The sequence below is a fragment of the Hydra viridissima genome, unplaced genomic scaffold (genome assembly GCF_058129835.1).
Source record: "Hydra viridissima isolate aposymbiotic clone 2 unplaced genomic scaffold, HvirCarnegie_v1 scaffold_6, whole genome shotgun sequence".
In the NCBI taxonomy this organism is placed as follows: Eukaryota; Metazoa; Cnidaria; class Hydrozoa; order Anthoathecata; family Hydridae; genus Hydra; species Hydra viridissima.
The window spans coordinates 5408252-5421161 of record NW_028324305.1 but is presented as its reverse complement, the minus strand read 5'-3'; the positions used below and the strand labels follow the sequence as shown (position 1 = coordinate 5421161).

General features: G+C 27.7%; 2 protein-coding genes and 1 non-coding gene across 4 annotated transcripts; 2 read left to right on the top strand and 1 right to left on the bottom strand.

Moving 5' to 3' along the window:
• Positions 1–162: 162 nt before the first annotated feature.
• Positions 163–2465, top strand: LOC145190408 (uncharacterized). Its single transcript, XM_080067259.2, has 3 exons — positions 163–386; positions 882–1007; positions 1335–2465. The coding sequence occupies exons 1-3, from the start codon at positions 254–256 to the stop codon at positions 2399–2401; spliced, it is 1326 nt and encodes a 441-aa protein (XP_079923385.2). The 5' UTR covers positions 163–253; the 3' UTR covers positions 2402–2465.
• Positions 2466–3026: 561 nt separating this feature from the next.
• LOC145189675 (sorting nexin-13-like) lies at positions 3027–12149 on the top strand. Of its 2 annotated transcripts, none has more exons than XR_016453785.1 (30): positions 3027–3152; positions 3377–3492; positions 3805–4003; positions 4102–4223; positions 4541–4653; positions 4991–5295; positions 5506–5555; positions 5754–5845; positions 5973–6097; positions 6317–6425; positions 6548–6603; positions 6879–6959; positions 7058–7129; positions 7225–7329; positions 7495–7559; positions 7754–7788; positions 7896–8020; positions 9108–9142; positions 9229–9319; positions 9593–9732; positions 9826–9930; positions 10039–10149; positions 10282–10386; positions 10480–10533; positions 10865–10932; positions 11211–11288; positions 11370–11438; positions 11512–11624; positions 11756–11807; positions 11896–12149. XR_016453785.1 is itself a non-coding variant. In XM_090091880.1 (30 exons), exons 1-30 carry the CDS (start codon positions 3114–3116, stop codon positions 12038–12040), a joined length of 2877 nt encoding a protein of 958 aa, XP_089948006.1. In that variant the 5' UTR covers positions 3027–3113; the 3' UTR covers positions 12041–12149. The 2 variants fall into 2 exon arrangements, 1 of the variants encoding a protein (XP_089948006.1); XM_090091880.1 differs by having other exon boundaries at positions 7896–7922.
• Positions 8896–8968, bottom strand: Trnav-aac (transfer RNA valine (anticodon AAC)). Its single transcript has one exon. It is a non-coding gene; the product is annotated as a tRNA-Val (tRNA).
• Positions 12150–12910: the final 761 nt, after the last annotated feature.

The following is a 12910-nucleotide window of genomic DNA, read 5'->3' as shown; positions in this document are numbered from 1 at the left end:
TTGTGAAGGCTGTTTTATATTGTCCATGAAATCATTTTAAATTATTACTGAGGTATCAACCTTTAATCAAATAATATTTAATATTTTAAATACCTTTTTTTTTCTTAATATTTTTTTGTAGATTAAAAATTAAAAAATTTAGAGTGTTAAATTTTCTTAAAAAATAAAATTTAAAGAATAAAAGTTTGATTATTTTAGGTCATAGATATAATTGAAAAATATTTTTAAATATTGAAAAATTGTTAAGAATACAATGTTGCAAGAAAATGTCAATACATTACCGGATGACTTTGAAGATAACAATAAATTGAACCCTCAGAATGAGAAACAGCAATGGCCCTTTTTGCTATGGTTTTATCTTAAATCATTAGGCTTATATCATAGTGGTATGTATTTCATTTTAAGATTATATTTTTTATAAGATAACTTTAAATGTATGTATTAAGTTATTTCAGCAAATTAAGAAAGTTTATATTCTGAAGGAAGACTTACACAGTATAGAAGTCAATGAGTCTTTAATTTACTCTGGATATTTGTCCAAATATACTTTTACTACTCCTAATCTTAAAGCTTATGCTATTCAAGGCATTCACTGCTCAGTCTTGACCAAATTTTACTTTAATGCTTGCACATTTGAGAAAATCTGTTATTGAAAGTCTGTTCTCACACAATATATTCATAGTTACAATAGAAGATATTGGAATATTGCAATACTATTGACAACTTTTGGCTTATATTATGAGTTAAATTTTATGCATTTTTTTTTTTTTTGGGATAAGTTTATTTAAATATCTAATTTTTATCATTCAGTATATAATTATATTTTAATTATATTATAATTATAAAATATAATTGTAAATAACTTTTTACATGTATTCCAGGCCCATTTGTGACTGTTCGTAGATGTTCAAAATGTAAAGGTATTGGCCATGAAGATTTTACTTCATCTGGTTCGTTCAAATTGTACCACTGTGAAGTTTGTGAAAGTTTTCTTTGGGATCATGATGGTATGTTAAAATTATTGATTTCTATATTGAAACTTTTTTATATTAAAAGTATTTTGCCACTTATTTACAAGAAACCAAACTGGTAATTTAATACAAATGAAAAATTGTATGGAGTTTTTAAATATTAATCTCCTCATTATTTATTAAGAGAAGAAGTTATTATATTGGCTTTTGCTCTTGTTGCAACTGTAGATTTTTACTTATTGTTTTTAAGATTATGAAATATTATGATTATTTTTATGTTATGAAATTTGTATCTTAAAGAGATTTTGAATTATTTAATTGTGAAAATCAGTTAAAATATGTTTAACTTTAACATCTTTTTAGGAAATATTAAATTTATCACTGATGAAACTATTGGAGCCAAGCGTCTAAATCATCCAGGAAGTTTTTTACTCTCAAGTATTTGGCTGGTTTTAATTATCACTGCTACAATAACTCTGATTATTGTTGACCTAATTCATTATAAACAAAATAGTAGTGACATTGTAGAGGTGCTTTCATCTATATGCATAAAAGCATTGTTAAGTATTCCTACATTGATTGTGGTAGTGTGTAATTTTTTTACAACTTTTCACGCCTTTGCCCCAGGAGTTTGGGCTTCAGCAGTATGTCCAGTGTTCATAGTTCAGCGTTTACGTTGGATAAATATGAGAAAAACACGTACGGCTGGGTATGCATTATTTTTTGGAAGCTTGTTTTTTATAACTATTCAATGCAGCAGAGTCACACAGGATTTATATGCATATGGATGGACTGTGACTTATTTTACCCCACTGGAGTATTTTACAATTATGGTAGGAATTTTCAACTTTAGTGGGATTAGTTATGTAGCTTATTTACTGCGAAAAAGTTTTGAAAAAGAGGTTCGGTTAGTTTGTAAGTTTAGCAACTTTTATATATCTAATGTCGATTTGTGTCGTTTGAGACTAGCTGCAACATTTGATACCTTCCATATCTTTCGAGAATTTACATCTGGCTGGATGTCAATGAATGTTGTATTTGCAATAGTTTCAACTCTACTTGAAGTTCACGTCTGGATTGTTGCAACTGAGAAAATGCCATTGTTTCGATACGAACGATTGGTTTTCCTTTTCTCTTGCTTTCTTATTCCCATACTAGTTATTGGTAATGTAAGCGTTGATTATTTGTGGAATCGATTAGTGCGCCAGATAAGCAGATTGCGAAATTCCCATCAAGAGCAGAATTGGGATAAGTTGATGCAGTTCTTAAATGAGCAAAAGCCTGGAAGTCGACCATGGCAGTCAGTGATGGCATTTATTTTATCCATTATTGCAGTATTCTCCGCTATTCAGTTCCGACTTTTGAATAGCAAAGCTGTTAATAATGCAATTAGTTTTCAAGGTATTAATGTAACAGAGGTTTTTGGTTAAAAATTAAATGTTTATAAATAGTTAAAAATATTTGATAATTTAATACTAAATAATTTTGAAGTTGATTGTTTTAAATAAAAAAATAAAAAGATTTTTTTTTTAAATATATATTTTTAATTGTTTTGTTTGTTTTTTTTATTTTTTTTTTAACTGATTTTAAATTTATGTGTTTATTTTATAAATTGTTTTACTTTTGTTATATACTGGTGTTATAATTTTCACTATATACTGTTTTTTTATACCACTCCTCAAAACTATTATTTAGCATGTAACTGTTTGAACTTAATGTTATTTGATCTAAAGTATACTTTTTTTATTCAAAAAGTTTTTAAATTTTTTAGAAAAGTTTGTGAAATCATAAAAAAAAGTCGTTTTTCTTTGCAAGAAGTTCAAAGAAACTCATTTAATAATGCTTTTATCAGCCATCACAAATATTTTTAGTAAATATAATTATGATAATTATGATAACACATTTATAATAATGTTTGTTACATCCGATTCTTGTTTGAAGAAGTATTTTATTAATCTGCTTTGATTCATGAACCCTGAGTATTGCAACATCAAACTCTTTAAGTTTTAATCTTTTTTTTTTTATTATGTCATTATTTTTTCATGGTTATTGTAATTAGTTCACTTTTTTTCAGAATGGTATTTTTATGCACACACATGACAGTATATATCCTTAAACAAACAATAATAAATAAACAATAATATGGTAGAGACAATAAATAGTTCTACAAAGAATGTACAGGTAATGGTTTCTTAGATGACTTTATGATCATACTAAATTTTTTATATTTTGTATATTAATTTGAGTATTACTGTAAATATATATATATATATATATATATATATATATATATATATATATATATATATATATATATATATATATATATATATATATATATATATATATATATATATATATATATATATATATATGTATATGTATATATATATATATAATTTTAGATTGTTTTGCCTTCAAACCTGTTGTGGATTTTATTAGCATTTTTCTTGTATTTTGTTACATTTGGAGTGATTGGTGCTCTGTTTTCAGTTATATATGTTCTGCTCTTTATTGCTGGGTAAGAAATCAAAGTGATTAATTAGCTATTTATAGTATATGATAATCCATATTTATTTCATCCGTATTTATTTTTCACTAGACTAATCAGTTGAACCTGATAAATCATAGAATTATTTTTAAAAAAATATTTTTATTAGCTTAAAGTTTATTTTCAAAATAGTTTTTAAAATAAGAGCTTTATATGTATAAATGTAAATAAAGAGCTCTTATTTTAAAGTATGTGCTGTAGTTTTTAATCTAAATTGTTTATATATGTGGTTAATTTTTAGATTCATTGTAGTCATTTTTTATATGTGTGGTTAACTTTTAGATTCATTGTAGTCATTGGCAAATGGAACATTAAGAGATCACAGGATATCCTATTATCAGATGATATAGAGTTACTAGCATTTGAAGATAAATTTTGCGGTATACCTGCCATCTTCAAAAAAATCAATGAAGCTCCACATGGCTACAAATATGATAAACGGATGACAGGTTCTAGCTGTATAGATGATGTCATTCAAGAGGTTGTTATATGATTTGTTAATGTACCTCATTAATCTTCAAGCTTAGTATAAAGTTTGTAGTTATCATCTTCATGTAAAGTATCCTCCAAATCTTTTAGATACTGCAATTTTTTTTACGGGATTACATACATAATTGGTATTTATCAATAACAGATGATGAAAGATTTTTGTATGAATTGCGCCAAACTATTCAGCACATAATTATTTTGTTTTCATCAAGGTGAAAAATATCTTTTAATTTGTGTTTTTAAGTTGTAAATTAAAAATTTGAGTGAATAAAATTGTGAAATAGACATTTATAAAATCTAAAGACCTGATTCTCAGTTTCCTATTGACTATAATGATGAATAATAACGTAATCTAAATAAATAGTATAAGAATATATTGTTTGTCATCATAATCTTATTCTCAGAATGAGTAAAATTAATAATCTAGTGGTATAATTCTGCCAAAAACAATTAATTAAAAGTTGTTTTAAAAGATAGTATCGTTATAATACTATTTTTTTCTATTGAACTATTTTTGCCTGACGTTTAGGTCAAAAGAGGTACAATGGGTGCCATTTCTGACTACCCGCTTGGTTGATATTTTTGCCACACATTTGCGTATTTTTCGAATAACTAAAGAACGGCTTGAGAGAAAAAATAATGGTTTTTAAATTATATTTTTTTCTTTTTTTTTTAATATTGTTTTTTTAATTTTATTATTTAGCAACAAAATTGACTGTTAAAAAAAATATTTTTAAGCAAAAACTTTAAAATATGGTAAAGAAGTTTTTATAAATCAGACTTAAAAACCAATATGTGCAGGGTAGAGCAACAATAAGACTCTCTTAAGTTCTGAGATTTGATCTTATTTCAAATCTTTTATACAATTAAACTTCAATGTGAAACAGTGTAAGCTCCTAGAGGATAAATTATTTTGCAGGCTGTTTATAAATCACAGGTTTTTTTTTTATAAATCACAGGTTTTGTTTTTTATCTTTAGTGAGTAGTTTATCAAAAGAAGAAACACAAGCTCAAGCTGAAATTGATCTTGAAGAAATGTTTTTTGCTGTTGAAGCGGAAGTTGAAGGAGTCAGTAGGCAGCCAGTATGTCTTGATGATGAAGTTGAGCAGAAGTATTTGCAAGATGTTACTGAATTGCTTCTTTATCTGCTACTGCCACCAGAGCAGTTTCAAGACAAACTTGTTCGATCTTTTCTGCTTGAAATTATAGCTACAAGTGTATTTTTGCCTACCATTAAAATGGTGTGTGATCCAGATTATGTAAACCAAAATATATCATGGATGGTATTTCAGATATATATTTATATATCTTTTTAAAGTTTTTATATCGCTTTTTTTTTAAATATTTATTTTCTTATTGTATATATCGATGTATAGCTTAAGATGTTTGTGTTTATATCTAAAAATTTAATCTGTATTTAGATAATTTTACTTTTAATAGTCTTTTAACAAGTGGATTTATGACTAATTATTTTTAAAAAATTTTTATTTTAGTGCAATAAAGATACTACTTTTACTGTTGAGGCTTTTTTGACAACAATTAGGTAAGCAAGTAACAATTAGGCAAGCAAGTCATTAATAATAATAATAATAATATAGTCAGCTATAGTCAGTCAATTCAATATTAAAGCAGATAGAAGATATCAATTTAATTCAGCAATCAAGGGCTTTATAAGTATTTTGAAATGCCATCATGATGAGCGTTTATCCAATTTTTTTAAAACCTACCTGATTTTATTTAGATACAGTACTGATGTTGATGATATAGAAGAGACAAAAAAGAAAGTAGATTTAGAAATAGCAAAGCTTCGTTCTCAAGATTCACATGTTCTTGGTAAGAAAACTATATTAAGATTTGACTGTTGAAGTTTTGCAGATGATTAATACTTACTTTTTTTTTTTTTTTTTTTTTTTTTTTACAAATGCTCTCTACCAAGTTTCAATATAGTTTTTATATATAGAATCAAACGATTCAGAGATGAGTGTAAAACAGCAGCTCAATAGTTTGATGTATGTTCGCAAACTCTGTGTGACTACAATAAAGCGTTTAAAGAATGGTCGAGCAGAAGAAGCTACACTTACTTTAGTATTGTTAAAAAAGTTTTTTAAGTTATAACCAGCTTGCCTCAAAATGGGAAATTTAATAATGCTCTTTACAGCGCCTTTAATCATATAAAAAGTTAACTTTTAATGATAAGAACTAGAACAAAGATCAATACAAAGTGTCTTTTCTGCTTACAATATTCTACATAGTTTACTTTAATTTTTTTAAGTGAAAATTTGCTGAAAATGATTTGATTTACAGGAAGATCCCGAGCAAGACCTTATGGAAATGTTCCCTTCGACTCAAAATCTGCCCAAGTTATCGCTTAAAGAAATTTTTGAAGATAATACAGCATTATCTTATTTTATTGGTATTTTTTTGATTTTTTACGTTTAAAAAAACTTTCGATGTATTTCGATATTTTCAGATCACACTTTAATAGAACTCTGACAAAATATAAAAGGCATATGATATGTTAGAAATTTATTTTAGAATTCATGGGTACATACAACGCGGAACATTATGTATTCTTCCATTTAACTATTGAGGCAAGTTCTTTTTTAGTAAACGAATTTGATTTTATAACACTGTATTTAATAAATATTTATGTGAAATTGAGTTTAAAAATACATGGTATATATATATAAACGTAAATTATTGTTGTTTTTTTTAACTTTCGGTTCCCCTTAATAGTAACCATAACTTTTTCTGTAATTTTATGTAACTCGAGTTGGTTGAATTTATATTCTATCGTTCGTTTTTGTCAACTACTTCATCATTTTTTGATGCTTCGCAGTATATTTCTATGTTAAGAACTTATTAGGGCTTCCGTGCAACAGCCATTCAACAGCTGTGCATTCTTGCTGAGGAGACAACAAAAGCCCACAATAAAAAACTTGCTGTGGTATAATTTTTAATTTTTTTAAGTAAAAATAATATTTGTTTTTATCATTCTTTCAATTAAAAACTTTTTTTTTATTTTGTTTTTGTTTTTTGTTACAGCCTTCATCTGAGAATTTTGAACAGCTTCGACAAGCTGCTCTTAATATTTATGAGGAATACCTTTCTCAGAGGGTGAATTGATAAGTTATCATTTTTTAAGATCTGATTGTTTTTATCTTCAATTTAAAAATTGAACATTAAATAACTGGCATTTCTGCAATTCTCAGGCGAGTCCTCGAATTGTACTCGATGATCAACTAGTCCGAAAGATTTTTAAAGATATTAAAAGTAACGAACCAAGTGGAGCCTATTTTGACAACGCACATATGGCTGTATGAATTTTATTGTTTTAGCGAAATACGAATGTAAGCTGAAGATTAGCTTTACATTTATTATACGTTATTGAGCATTGTCAATTATGTACATTAGTTATTGATAAATGGTGTATAATGATTTCTTGGTAAAAAGAATATATTTGCGATTATCTACGGACGTAGGTTTACAAGATTCTAGCCAGTCAAAAGTATTATGGAACGTTTTTAAACAGCACAGCTTATGTGAAGTAAGAGAACTTTTCAATTCTGCTTTTATTATTATTAATGCAAGCGAATTCTAAATATATTTTTTTGACACATGAAAACGAAAGATCCAAATTTATGCTTTGTAAAAAAGAAATGTTGTTTGATTGGCTGAATATAAATAAATTTATTCGAATGTGAATTTATCAAGTTCTATCTTCTTTTTCTTTAATTCCAGGTGTTTGTATGAGTTGGATTTGCTAAACAAATCTGGTATGAAAATTTTTTTATTCAAATAATTATTTTATGCATTTGTTGTTGTTGTTGTTGGCATGTATTTGTGCGCTTCTTATTTGTTTACTTGGAACTTTTTTTTTTAGAAGATGATCAGTCTTTTCATCCGACAGGTGAAGCATCTTTCTTTACAACCCTTTTTGAGGAGACCAATTTGATTCGGCACTTAGAGATCTGACCGACTTTAATGTCAGTAATCGTAGTCTTGATCGTTAGTGCACCGATCGTTAACGTAAAAGTAGTAGCTTTGGTGATCGTTACCATAGATATTATAGTTGCAGTGATCATTAATGCAAAGATATATTCAGGGCTTTGAGACAAAAAGTGAAGTAACAATTTTAAGGCCTCTAAAAATTTTAAAGAAAAACACGGATGAAATTGATTAATTTGTTAATCAATTTAAATAAATATTTTTTAGGGCACACGTATGTTATTAATGCTGAGTGTTTATTTAGTCGCCACGATGCTAAAAATACTTCTGTAAAATTAAATATATTGAATATAAATACAATTCAACTTCCAAAATGGCCAATAAAGCATATTTTAGCAACATTGAGTTAAATATTGATGCCTTTCGAAATGATTGGACCGTACCAGGAGGTCTTCTTTTCCTTATCCCCTAAAAATATTGGATTATGTTTTATAAATACTTGTCTTATAATTATTTTATCTAATAATTCAGAAATGAAAAGCACCGAATTAAATTGGTCTTGCCCTAAAACTTTAAAAAAAATTAAAAAAAAAAAAATTTGTTAAAAAATAATATGAGAATAACCTGAATTTGAAATCTAAGTATAGTGATATATAAAGGTTCAAAAATGGAATTAAAAAAACTTGCGATTACTTAAGATGAACCGGAAATTTGTTTATGTACGATTAAATAATATTTTTTTGTTTCAGTAAAGTTTTTTCTGTTCAATTCATGAAATCTAAATCTTGACTTTCGAGTTATTTTTAAATTCGGAATAGTTAAGATTTCTAACTGAAGACTATGACTGTCTTTCATTAACGAGTATTTTACTTAAAAGATAAAGATTTGTTTTAATTATATACAAATAGTTCTTTTTTGTTGTTGAAATAAAAGTTTAGTTCCGCCCGGGCTTGAACCGGGGACCTTTCGCGTGTTAGGCGAACGTGATAACCACTACACTACGGAACTGTTATACAACATATGGTTTTGAATCAATAAATTAAATGAAATCTATTTAATTATGAATTTAAAATAAAATGTGTTTATTTTAATTTGATTATTATATTATGAAATGAAAATTTTTTATATTATTTTTTGTATATTTTAGATGATCGACCCAGGTCAATGTCTTCTATGTCTACTGTATGTAGTTGATAAAGTTTACCTTAATTCTGGTTGAATTTACTAAAACATTTTAATATATTTTCTTTTTTATTTGTAATAATTAGCGTTCAAAGTTATCTCACGAAGAGTCCTCTCTGGTGCAACCATGGACGCCAGACAATGACTTGAGATTTTCTGCTCTTATAGGTCAAGCTAGTAAGTTTTTTTTGCTATCCTTAAGAGAGGTTCTCATTTTTACTCAGCACATAAATTATTGAATTCTTGGTTAATAATTTCTAATTCCAAAATGTGATAATAATTGGGGAAAGCAGCTCTTATGGGTGATGGTAATCCCCAAAAATGCAGGAGCAAAGTAAAATATTTAATTTTTTTTACCTGTCTATGTTCCTTTTTTTGGTAATTTTGATTTCTTTCTTACAAAAAGTGGAATTAAAAAAAAGAAGAATGAAAAAGAGCCGTTTATTTTAGACATAATAAATAATGGCAGCAAATCCTACGCAATATACACCATTCATGTTTGTCGGACTACAAGCGAAGGGTCTAGAAACTGGACTGTGATACGGCGTTACTCGGATTTTCACGATTTTCATATGCAGATTAGAGAAAAGGTGACAGTTTGTAGTTTTATTTTAGACTGTTAGTATATTCTTTTATAATTACTTTTACTTTATACTTTAATATTATAAATTTTCTTTTTCTAGTACGAATCACTGCATTGGCTGCACTTACCTGAGAAAAAAACGTTCGGTAATATGGACCAAGATTTCATTGATAAAAGAAAGAATGCCCTTGAAAATTATTTACAGGTAAGAGGTTTTTATATGGAGCAAAATGCAAAATTGTTTTTTTCATATTATTTGCCGCAGTTTGCGTTTAAATTACTTTGAAAGTTTTAATTAGACGCTTGTTTTTAGCCATTACTTGAAACAACTCTGCTGTCAGAGAACCCCGGTTTGTTTGAGTTGGTTGCCGGTTTTCTTGAACAAGGAGAATACTACCCAGGAAAGTCAGCAATGGCCAGAAAGGTTTAATTTATTTGTTCTAACGAATTATTTTTCATTTAATGATAATTGTATAAAATGTTTTTCTAATTATAACTGTATAAAATTATTTACCAAAGTTGGTCTTTGTAAATTACTACAGATTTTTTTTTTTAGATTGATCACATTGTTAATCCCATTCAGAGTTCACTCTCCAACGTTTCTAGAGTTGTCAAATTGAAAACTGACTTTCGTACCATTAAAAAAAATAACTCAGCGGCGGTGTGCATCTTATTGTTGGTTTCATACTTTTTCAGATCGTTCTCTTTATTTGTCACAATAATTCTGACCCCAAGTTATACTTTTTCTTCTTAGAATATGGAGAAAGATACGAATGTCGGAAAACTGTCCGATGCAATAGATAGTGAGGTAACATTTTTTTGTAAGGTGCATCCGTCCGACCTGTCATGTTATTTTGTTGTTTTGTCCGACCTGTCATGTTATTTTGTTGTTTTAATTATTCCATTGTTCTGTAGGTTGTTGTTTTAATTATTCCATTGTTCTGTAGGTTGTTGTTTTAATTATTCCATTGTTCTGTAGGTTGTTGTTTTAATTATTCCATTGTTCTGTAGGTTGTTGTTTTAATTATTCCATTGTTCTGTAGGTTGTTGTTTTAATTATTCCATTGTTCTGTAGGTTGTTGTTTTAATTATTCCATTGTTCTGTAGGTTGTTGTTTTAATTATTCCATTGTTCTGTAGGTTGTTGATAATATTCCTTTGAGAATTTTGTTACTGTTGATGGACGAAGTGTTTGATTTGAAAGAAAGGTAAACTGATTTGGCAACAAATTATCTGAAAAGCAAATCATTTTTGAAACAAAATAATAATAAATGCAACGAATGCTTACAAAAAAAAAAAACGCTCAAGTTTGCTTAACGTTTTTTAACATTTGTTTTTAATCGAATGATTTTCATTAAAAAAAGAATTTTATTATTCAAATTAGATAAAGTTTCCTTACAAAAAAAAACAATTGAAAAATAATGTTGATATGGTATGTAAAAATGACCTTGACTGAATGTTCATTCGAGTACGTTTCTTTGTTTAGAAACCAGTGGTTGCGCAGGCGCATTGTAGCAATTTTACGACAAATAATCAAAGCAACGTTTGGGGATCGAATTAACAGGTAAGTTGTGGTAATAATCATCGCATGTTTATGTATCTAGTATTCATCAAGTTGTTAAGTAAACGAATATATTTTTTAAAGAAAAATTGTTGAATACGTGGATTTCGCAACAAACTCGCAACAAATTGCTGAATATTTGAAGCAGTTCAGGTACGAAAAACATCTATTTCGGAATTTTTTTTATACACGGGGCGTTTTTTTCCATTAATGTTGTTCTATTTAGGGATGCGTATTGGCCGGGCGGCACGCTGGCTGAAGCTACACCTGAAAGAGACTTGGACACTAAGAGGAAAATGAGAATGGTAACAAAGGCCAAGATGCTGGGTAGCATCCCTGGTGCGAGATTTTGTTCTTGCTCTGCCCTTTTTTTTTTTTTTTTTTTTTTAAATCTACTTGATTTATTCGCTTACATTTATTTAGTTTTCTTTTTCTTAAAAATCTTCATAATGGCGTTTTTTTAATCTTAGACGAACTCCGGCGATTTCTTGGATCTGAAGCGATTCGTGATGGTACCACCAGGTTGGCTTTTTTTCTATTTGGCGGTTTTAGTTTTTATTTGAATTTTATTATAAAAAGACATTTTTTTTTTTTTTTTTTTTTTTTTTAGAGTGTTTGACATGTTTCAACATTCCAATCTAAATAAACGATTGTTTTACGTCTGCTTCGAAGCTTTGATCGAAGAGATGTTTCCTGATAATAAATTTAGAGAAATTTTCAAAAAAATTCATCAAAAAAAGAAGCCTGCTTCGTGAATTTATATAAAAGAACTTTTTAAATTCATTTTAGTGCTGGATTTTAGACACTGGATATCAAAATTTTATAGTGTTTTTTTTATTTCTATTAAAATTATATTTATAGCCAGTTTTTTATTCTAAACTAGTCGCCAGAATTACGTGGAGCAGTTACTAGCAGGACTGACTATGTTTGCGATTGCGAACAATTAGCAATTAAGTGCACATACGTAAACCAATCTTGCCAACAATTTATTATCGAATTAAAAAATTCATTAAACAGTTCAGCTGTACAACGTCAAAACACAGTATCTGTATTTTTTATAATTGGATATGAAAATGATTTTGTAAAGTACGTTGGGCTGCCTCCTTAACTTCATACTTATCACTTGAAGCTTCATAGTATGAGGTTTCAAGTGATAAGTATGAAGTTAAGTTGGCGGCCCAACGTACTTTACAAAATCATTTTCATATCCAATTATGAAAAATACAGATACTGTGTTTTGACGTTGTACAGCTGAGTTGTAACCAGTAACTGCCTAAGAATCATTCGCTGCGTTTTATAAAAACGCAAATGAACTGTTCTAAGGAAACTGGGCTCCTAAGATGAAGCAATATGTTTCCCAAGATGGAATAGTGTTGATTTTATGTTGTTTTGTTTTGTTTTTTTTTGTTGTCGTTTTTAACATGCTCAACGGATATTATATCTGCAATTAATTTGACTATTTATAAATTTATGAACCAAATTTACCATTTTAAGTCAAATTCATATCAATTACAGTTAATTCAAGTAAAAATTTTGGGGACAAACTTTTTGCGTATAAATATGACTTAAATGAACACTTTTAGACTTTAAACACCTTTTTAAAAATTCTTAATATTTTTAATTGT